We start from the raw sequence: 10,239 nt of genomic DNA on the forward strand, positions 1-10,239 counted from the left end.
GTTTGTACTTTTTTTTTGGTTTACTTCAACATCAACATAGATATGTTATAATAAAAAACAATAAAATAAAGACAACTACATTTAAAATATGAATACTTCAAATTTTTATAGCTAATATTTTTCTTAAAGATACTTAACTTTTTTGTAAATAATAAAATGTAAAAGAATATATTTTTTGTACGTAAAAAGTAAGTTCAGTCTTTGACGTTCTCTCAAGCATGTTTAATAAACAAAAAAAAACGCCGTTCATCTGAAAATCACGAATCTCCATGTCTTTTTGTTAGATGATCCACAAGCTTATTAAGAGCACCAGATAATTGAGCTATTGATGCAATTTTCTCACGATGATGTTGTTGGCGAATTTCACTATTTTCCTTTTTAGCTGCAAGTAATTCTTCACAGTAGTTAGTTAAAGTTTTTTGACGCTTTCGTGGTGGGCTGATAACGTCAGGATCTAAAAAACGCCAAAAATTTTATTTTTGCTAATCATGTTGCGAGTTTATGAAATATGAAAAGAGTAAATTTGAATAAATTTCTTCTAAATTTTATATCACATTAAAAATTATTTTACAAAATTAATTAATGTAAATACCCATTTTGTTGGTAGTATTTGATCCAGCAGTAGACAGAGGTTTTACCCACGGCTGCTCGCCAAATACTTCTTCCATTTCCTACAAATTAACAAAGGTAAAATATTTGCGAAAATTTTGGAAAGTATGAATAGAAAAAATGATTAGTTTTTATTATTACATCGTAGAAAGGCCATGTCATCGGTGCATTCCCAGATGTTTTCTGGCTATCTTTTAAACTTTTATAACGACGTTTAAGCGTCTCCCATTTAGTTTTACATTTTTCCGCAGGAATAGGCGGCAAACCCTGCTGATTAAGGGTTTCGTTGATTTTCGTCGCAATTTTGACCCAAACATCGCCATTGGTGATATTTGCATCCAGAAATTCAAGCTGGTATTCTTTATAAATCTCAATAAGAAGTAAAACTTCATTTTTGCTCCAATTCTTGACATCTAAAATTTGATGATAACAATATATTTAATACAAATATTTAAAAAAGTAACGGACTAATATTTGATGTTGATAAAATTTTATGAGATTGAAGTTGACCGAACTTTAGAAAATTACAAGAAATTTCACTTAACAAATAAATTAATACAAATAAGAAAATTGAATAAATTGAGGAAGTGGTAATTTAAAAATTTACTGATAGAATCTATTTAAAATCCAATCTCCGCAATTCATTTATAGGACAAAACAAAAGAACTTTCAAATCCTGTTGATTCATTAATTGAAAATATAATTGTTCGGCTTTCAGTATTACTTACCTGCACCTTTATTATTGTCATCTTTGTTATTTCTTTCTTTACCCGATAACTTTGTAGCCTTCGGTTTGTTAAAAGATTTTCCAGCCGTTGACTTCGTCTGAGAAGTATCAAAAGATGTCGAAGATGTATCGGAAAATGTTGCAGCTCCTGACGAGCCGGCTTCGGACGGAAATTCATTTTCTTTTTCGAATTCTTTCGAATCATACCTTTGGGCATATGTCGGCATAGGACGATCAAATACAAAACATTCTGTGAATCGATTAAATACAATATTAGAAAAATCAGTCTATACATATTATACCTGATTTTTGGATACAATAGAGGTATTCATAGTGGTTATATACGATAATCATTTGTAAATTATCAATATAACATATTTTAATTAATTTCACATTTTTACCTTTATTTATACAATACTCCAAAAGTTGAGTAGCAAACATCGTATCTACAAAGTAAAAATGAAAAATTATTATAACAAAATAAGGTTATGTATTTACTTTTGAAATATTTACATATATACAAACAATGGCAAATTTACCGGTCTTTGCACGATTAAAAATTTCCTGCGTAACTTTCAGCTCGTATTGAACATTTTCAACACAGTCTAATAAGGTTAATTTTTGCAATTCTTCCATTGTTTTATTAAATCCAAATTAATTACAGAACTTTATAACTTTGGGATTAAACTGTAGGTATTGTTTATAAAACGTTAGACACTCAAGTGGTTTTGACTGATCACGTGATCAAAGTACTGCGACTACCTTACCTCGAAAACGCCAGTGCTCACAGTAGAATATGGCGACGATTTATGACGTCATATATTTCCCTAGGGTACTGCGGCAGTATACTGGCAGTCCATAACGGAACGAATTTTTCCACAGTGATAGCACTGTGCAGTGCTCGCAGTGCATATCGAAACATACCCCATGTATACAAATAGCGTCTAAAAATAAGAGGGCGTTAGTGTTCCATTTGTACCAAAATGGCGGGGAGTGAAAGCGGTAGTTTCAAATGGAATTGATAGAATGAATAAATTTTGAATCTAATTCAATGAATGAATGAATTAATTAATTAATTTAAATAATTTTTAATTTTAATTAAATTAAATGTTAATTATATTAATTTCAATTTTAATTAAATAATTAAAATAAGTAATTAATTAAAAAATGAATAAATAAATGAGTAGAGTCAAATAATTAAATTATTTAACAGTACTTAATGAAATAATTTAAATAAATTAATTTGTTAAGAAAAAGAAAGTAATTAAATAAAATCAACAAAACTTATTTACCGTAATTAGTTTTAAATATTAATGTAATTAATAATATAATTTACTCCTAGAAATGAAATAATTTTTTATAATTTTAATAAGTTTGAAAGGTCAATAGTAATGAGAAAAATTTTAATATAGATAAATATTATATTGTTAAACGTACAACTTTTTTTTATAAAGAAAATAAGTTATTTATGAGATAATGATTAATTAAATAGAAGATAATAATTCAAGTAATGAATATTTAAAATAAGATTCGTTTAAATTATAGTTTATGTTACTAGTTTAGAAGTTTTTTTCAGAGTTTTCATTTTTTCTCTTCTCAACTGATTTCTCTTGTTAAAAGTTCTACCGAGAAAATACAGCCTCATGGTTATGTAAAAATCAATTATTTCTTTGGTGATTTCAAGCTGATGAACTGCACACCCTACTAATGATAATGTTGGTAGAATTTTCTCAACTCGGTTTAATATTTTATAAATAATTCCATGACTCAGCCCCACTCTACCAACAACGTCCAAAAAAGCAGCTTCTAATTGCACAGTCAATTGAAATAAACTGTCACTTGCTCGCGATAATCCTCCATACTTTTCCATTAAATCAATGAAACGGTCCCGGCAATGCGATTCATCATTAGACGATTGAAGACTTTTTAAGCACAATAGGCACTTACACTTAGCTTTAAGTTTTCTAACGATATAACCGGCCATGTAAGCCTGAACTTCTCGGCTTGTTGACACAACGTCATAATCATGGTCTTGAAGCATGCATTCCTCTGTTATAGAAGTATTTGGCTCTGATTCTGTAATTGTATCGCTTAAGTCATTTTCACTCATAGCAGTGCCATCGCTATTGTTGGATGAATTATCTTGCCAAATTGCATCAAGTGGTACAGCGTTCTCAAGCATTTGGTCAATTTTTTCCAACCACTCCATTCGCGGCTGACGAGACATTTCCAATGAGTCCTTTGTCTTCATTAGAGTTTGAAGTAATTTAACTCCAGTTACATTTGAACCTTTTGGCGGTTTAATCATGGCATTGCAACAATACAAACGAAAAACTTGACCAAACTGCTGAGGAGTTGAATGATCATTGGCACCACAACTGTATCTCATAATAGAAAACAATCTCTATAAATAAACAATAATAATATTAATAATAATAATAATAATAATAATAATAATAATAATAATAATAATAATAATAATAGAAAAAATTTGAGCATTCAATAGATAGAATTTCTTAGACTATTACCTCAAGATTATCTTGAGTTAACCGAGATGTTAGAATATATTCGTACCCATAATCATTGTGTAACTCAGATAAAATTTCCAAAGTTGCTCGTAACGTTATTTTAAAACCCGATATAGAGCTAGAAGATATAGGGAAAAGTTTTTTTTTTGATTTGGATTTTGGAGTCGTTTTGTTTGATACAGAGTTTTTTGGAGTTGATCTTCTCGGAGTAGATTTTTTTAATACTGAATTTTTCGGAGTTAAACTTTTCGGAGTAAGGTAAAAGCCCCAATAGATGATCACGTACCAGTATATGATCACTCCATGTATTTGTATATCTATATTCACAAATATAGGTATACAAATACATGGAGTGATCATATACTGGTACATGATCATATATTGGGGGTTTTACCTTAGATTTTTTAAAAACTGAGTTTTTTGGCGTTGTGCTTCTCGGGGTAGATTTTTTTAAAACTAAGTTTTTTGGAGTTGAGCTTCTCGGAGTAGATTTTTTTAATACTGTGTTTTTTGGTACTGAGCTTCTCGGAGTTGATTTTTTTAATACTGGTTAATTTTTTGATTTTTTTTTTTTCAATAATTAAATTAATACAAAAAAATATTTTTTAAAAATTGCACTTACAAATTTTCAAGTTTTTTACAAATGAAAATTTTTTTTTATTTTTTTATAATAATTTTTTCAATGAAAAAAAAATTCTAAAAATTTTTAGATATCGGCTAACTTAATTTTCATTGAATTTTTTTGTTTTATTTATCTATTAATATTTTAATATTTTTACTTACCTGTGGTACTTTAAAAAATCCTGGACCTTTTAAATTTAATTGACTCCGTCGCTTTTTATCAGCGGCACTTCCACTATTACAATTTTTAATAGCACACACCCTACCCATTTTTTATTTTTTTATAAAAATAAAACTTACAAAATTATTTAAACTATATCACGAGATTGTTCGACACATTTGTTATTGTTTACTTACAAAAAATGCGGTTGACATTTACTTGCTCACTTCACATGTATTTACGATGCTATATTCACGTCAGTACAAAAGGAACATTAGCGACGCTAGTGGTGAAAAAAGGTAACTTAACCGGTACGATTTTAGTGGGCAGACTCTGTCAATTATCCCGTTTGAGTTCGGGCTCCTTATCTAGTCTCCATGGTTTTTCCGAAGAGCTTCAAACTCCGTTCTTCTCCCACCATAACTCCCATACATATATCCGCTCTTGTACATATAGAGGTACACATATTTCTACTACATATAAATAATTTTCACACACTAATATATAATATTTCCTATTATATTCACATATATTTATTTATAAATTATATATATTGCAGTGCATTAATATTCGTATTTTGCAAATTAGATTAAGCTTATTACTATTTCTATCAATCTATAATCTATTAAAACTATGAAATAGTTTAATTGTTAACGTAAGAGATAGATATCATTTAATAATATTATTTTATACAATCTTATTCTTTTAACATTAATTAATAATTATTTATAAGTTGGATACAGGATATAAATTTTTAATTTAATTTTTATATATTTCGTTGCAATATTATATTAAAGCAAGTTTAACAAAAATATGTTATTTAACGATCTTATTTTTTGTTACATATTTGTTACGTTATTATTTAGCCGTTGAAACAAGGGATCATAGAATTTTTCTCACACGTGTCTTTTATGGCTTTTCCTCAGAATCTCAAGTACCTAAGGTTTCTCAGTCTGAGAATCTCAGAACTCAACTACAATGTCCCTTTGTACTCGATAATAGCTTATATTTATTTGAAACAAAATATACTCTATATAATAAATATTCTACGATACAGAACCTAAACTTTCTAATTTGGATAGTGTTCACTATTTAAATTATGAATTAATAAAATAATTTAATATAATCTAAATTACATTTAAATTTGCACTGGCTGGTAGCGTCACCTTCTGGATGCATCTAGAGGCATTACATTATTTTTTGTCATCGTTTTCGGGAACACAAAATTCGTAACGTAATTTTCGTAATTTACCTCGTAACTTATGTACCTAAAAATAACACGTGTTAAGTATTTAGAAAATGACTTGGTAAGTTTCATACCTCCATACGGAAGGAGTAAGATGTTACATATGCCGCTCTCTAGTGTAGGAAATTTCATTCGCATAAAATAAGATACCGTAAGTACTTCAAGACTTGTACGCTAGCTGGTGGGAAAAATCTTAGTTTAGTGGGAGTGTTAATTACGAATTATTTCAAATGAATAAAATTCAATGTTTAGCAAAATATAATTGATGGAAATTTGTGAATTATGATATCCGAATCAAGAAAAAAAATTCGTGAAGAGTGAAAAAATATTGTGTAACATCAATTCCACTGAAAAACTTCAAAAGTATAAATTTTTGTGCCTAAAATTAAGTGTAAAAGTGATTGTTATTCTAAACTTAGAAAAACGACTATTTTCTACTTTCAAATGCGCCGCAGACATAATATCAAAAAAGAAACGAAGATTCGGAATTTATTTTTCAATTTTTTTTAAGCTAAAAATCGAGCTGACTCTACTTCCAAACAATAATTATAGTAAGTGATTAACTTATAATTAAAAATAATTGATAACTAAATAACAATCAAATTAATAACTAATAAGAAATAAATTTATCATTAAAGTATTAATATAGCATTCGTTATTAGTAATCATGTGAATAATCAATAATTATAACTATTTTTGCGCGCTGTATTATTATAAACATGTACGCACGATTATTTTTATGATCGTTTGATATCCACATTCAATATTTTGCCGTTTTTATAAATAATTTTTAATTATTTATCAAGATGTTATAATCTCATTTACTTTTGCTAATAAAATACCAGAGAGAATTAACTTCGGCAGTAGTACCTTGTGGAAAAATTTCTTTAAAATAACTGTAAAAAATTTTTAAAAAGTATGAATAATAGTTCATAAAGTTTTCGATTTTCTTAAAAAGTCCGAAAAAGTCTTATTAAGTCAGAAAAACTCTTCATTCGATTTAGAAAGTCAGATTTTTTACAAGATTTGGAACTCTGCCAGAAGAGTTATTCAGAGTTATTAAAACTTCTTGTAGGAATCCTTGTGGAAATAATTCTCTGAAAAATCTCTTAAAAAGACAAATTTCCCCTGCGATCTGGGACTTTCCCAAAGGGCTATTAAGGTCCAGTTTTTCAATCCAGGATAAAAAAAAAGTATTATTATTATTGGATAAAATTTTATCCTGAATTGAAAAACTGGCTCTAAGAGTTGATAAGACTTATTCAGTTTTACCGTAAAAAAAGAGAATATTTTGTTTCAAAAAATTTATTGATCGAGAATTGGAGAAAATTGAAAATTAATCTGTAATAAAAAAGAATTAATGCATGTTTTGCAAAAATTTTTTTTCAAATAATATTTTCATCACAAAAATACTTCGATGAGCATCGAATCGCTCATAGTTGAGCAAGTCAAAACATCAACAGCAAATAAAGTGCACTTGCTGTTGGAAACAGATACTACTCAGAGAGTAAATCAAATCGCTATATAATTTGGACTATCACATATATAAATTAACTTTCTAGGAAGAAAAGAATTTTCTAACTATACGCCATCTATTAGAAACTAAGAATACTAGTCTAGTCAACAAGTGCCTTTTTGATCAACTTTTTTCAGCAGTCTCCGAAAATTATGATTGAGGTGTCATTTGATTCGGAATGGCATCTAGATAATTTTTGAAAAACAATGAAGTTCCGCTTGCAAAAATTGCAAAAGTTATTAACAATTAACTAAAAAAAAAAGGAGTTTAGTTTTTTGCAAATATCGCAAAAACTAATAAAGATTTTTCAAATTTGTAAAAAGATTCAAACAGAGGAAAAAATTGGGTTGCGGTCAACTAGTCAGATCGAAAGCATTCCGAATCATCAAAACTTTAAAAAATTAAGAATTCCGCTACATTCAAAGTTTATAAAATACATTAACTTAAATAGAATACTAGCCGAAAAACAATTTTGTAAATTATAAAACACCGAGCTATCGAATATAGGTAAACATAAATCTTATATTCCTCAAGAGTTAAAATTAATTTAATTTCGAAAAAAGTTCGTTCCGACATATATTCATCCGAATACTTATCCATATGAATAATGATTCGGTCGAAAATTACTCATCCAAATAGGTATATATTCACATTTTTCGGCTAAATGAGTGTTCGTCTGTTCATTTATTTTGGCGTAAAAATTTTCGTTGTTATGTTTTTTAATTTATTGAGACTTTGTGACTTTGAAAGATTCTATTAATATAGCTTTAGTTTTTTCTTTATTCAAGTTTACATTTTTCGGAATTTTAAAATTTGTCAAATTATTTATTTTAAATTATATTTCATATTTACTTTCTAAGTTCTAGTAATTTATTAGTTCGGAATGTTGTCAATCTGTCTATTTGACTGCAACCCAAAAAATTTCCTAAAAAAAGTTCCGACTCCCGGAATTATAAGACGAATATTTATAATTTTCCCAGAGGGTTGAAAATACGCCCGAAAACGGGTACTCCGGCTTGCGCAAGCCACGCCCCCTTCGAACTTTAAAGAATAAATATTATTTAAACATTAAAAATGAAAATTAAAAATTGAAAAAATTCAGGTGCCTGCAGGATAGATTAATGAACAATAATCCATCATGGTCCAAAAATTTTTATCGCGAATTTTCAATAAGTTATCTATTAGTTAATTAACAATTTTTTGTAGCACGAACATTAACATTTCAAGTGCGATAATTGTTAAATTATTAATCTGAGAATTTCCTTTCGTGAAGCTATTTTTCAAAGAGAATAGTTTCCCGTTGGAATAAAAATTAAAAAATTGTTAATTTTCGTATAGAAGCTTCTATAATTCGCGCATGATCTCTATTATCCCAGTAGTAATGAAAATTACTATTAATTTTTTCATTCTTACTATCGACATTTCATCAATTTCTACACTTTAAAAAAAGAGCGGTGTTCTTTTGCGGTGTTAAAAATCCGGTGTTGAACCGGTGTGATACCGGTGTAACAGTAGAATAAATTTACACCGTATCGAATTATGAATATTAAATGATCCATAAAACAAATAAAACACAATAAATATTCAATATTTATCAAAATAAGACAAGTAACATTTATTTAAGGATTTTTAATTTATAAAATAACACAGAAATTGATTGAATGAATGTTATACAACAAGTTTAATAATATTTACAATATTAAATGTTAGGAACAATATAATAATTATTTTTATCTTAACTCTGATATTTCTCTTAACATAGTGGATATTTTGAACATGATAAATAAATAGTTTGATAACTTTGCTTTTATTTTTTTCAATTATTTTTCATTTGCACAGAAACTCATATTGTAAGACATAGTCTTCTATATAGCTTACAAAACAGCATTATATCATCATTATTAATGAAAATTCTCTGAGTTCCACCGTAAATTGGTAAATCGGTTGTATTATTTATTTATTATTATAAATATATATATATATATATATATATATATATATATATATATATATATATATATATATATATATATATATATAATAATAATAATAATAATAATAATAATAATAATATATAATATATAATAATAATAATATATAATATATAATAATAATAATAATAATAATAATGATAATGATAATAATAATAATAATAATAATAATAGTGGGCCAACTACTCACTGCATTGAAATACTGAGTTACAACAAGACGTAATCTCAGAAGTGCTCCCCACAACCGGTCCTTTTCGGATGAGGACCATTCATCAGGTGGGAGGAGCACGCCGGACCCGATGAACGATGACGACCCTGGCGCTTTAAGGACTTTCTTTAAGTGGACGGAGGAACTACGAGTCGACCTCTTGGTGTGCTACCAACGTAGCGAGCCGGGGGTGAGCGGTTATATGGCCCGGATGCACACTCTTTGGAGTGATATGCATCCGGAGCTAGAGCATTTTACGCCTAAACACCTGCGTAATTATGCCGCTTATCTTCGGCGTAATAGAAGACTGCCGGATAGAAGGCAGTCTAATAGACTTTCCTTTCCGGCGCAATTACACCAAGAGCGACGCCGTTCCTCCTTGGATGACAACAATCCCTTTATAGGACGGCAAGTAAGTATATCTAAAAAGATAACTTACTCCCAACAACAGCTAGAAGCGGTAAATGAAGATCTCCGTGCAAACATCCTGGAGGATTCCACCCTGCTCACTGTGAGCCAGGTTGTGTATGGTGCAGCAGTTTCGGCTTTTCCGAGAGAGAGACATTGTCTCTCGATCGAGGCAAGGTTGAGACAGCGCATCTCACAACTTGGACTCAAAATTGACAGATCCCG

The 10,239-nt window shown here is 28.8% G+C and overlaps 2 protein-coding genes across 5 annotated transcripts; both read right to left on the reverse strand.

Annotated features, from left to right (window-relative positions):
- Positions 1-30: 30 nt before the first annotated feature.
- On the reverse strand, positions 31-2,208 carry LOC123264930 (trihelix transcription factor GTL2-like). 4 transcript variants are annotated; one of them, XM_044728463.1, is made up of 7 exons: positions 2,104-2,208; positions 1,876-2,023; positions 1,738-1,782; positions 1,338-1,586; positions 751-1,022; positions 593-671; positions 31-454 (listed from the first exon to the last, which is right to left on the reverse strand). In XM_044728463.1, exons 2-7 carry the CDS (start codon positions 1,970-1,972, stop codon positions 258-260), a joined length of 939 nt encoding a protein of 312 aa, XP_044584398.1. In that variant the 5' UTR covers positions 1,973-2,023; positions 2,104-2,208; the 3' UTR covers positions 31-257. The 4 variants fall into 4 exon arrangements, with proteins under 4 accessions (XP_044584398.1, XP_044584397.1, XP_044584399.1 ...); XM_044728462.1 differs by lacking the exon at positions 2,104-2,208 and having other exon boundaries at positions 1,876-2,097; XM_044728464.1 differs by lacking the exon at positions 2,104-2,208 and having other exon boundaries at positions 1,862-1,919.
- Positions 2,209-2,812: 604 nt separating this feature from the next.
- On the reverse strand, positions 2,813-5,051 carry LOC123264929. Its single transcript, XM_044728461.1, has 2 exons — positions 4,648-5,051; positions 2,813-3,740 (listed from the first exon to the last, which is right to left on the reverse strand). The coding sequence occupies exons 1-2, from the start codon at positions 4,753-4,755 to the stop codon at positions 2,883-2,885; spliced, it is 966 nt and encodes a 321-aa protein (XP_044584396.1). The 5' UTR covers positions 4,756-5,051; the 3' UTR covers positions 2,813-2,882.
- Between the last annotated feature and the right edge of the window lie 5,188 nt (positions 5,052-10,239).

The sequence above is a fragment of the Cotesia glomerata genome, linkage group LG5 (genome assembly GCF_020080835.1).
Source record: "Cotesia glomerata isolate CgM1 linkage group LG5, MPM_Cglom_v2.3, whole genome shotgun sequence".
Classification (NCBI taxonomy): Eukaryota; Metazoa; Arthropoda; class Insecta; order Hymenoptera; family Braconidae; genus Cotesia; species Cotesia glomerata.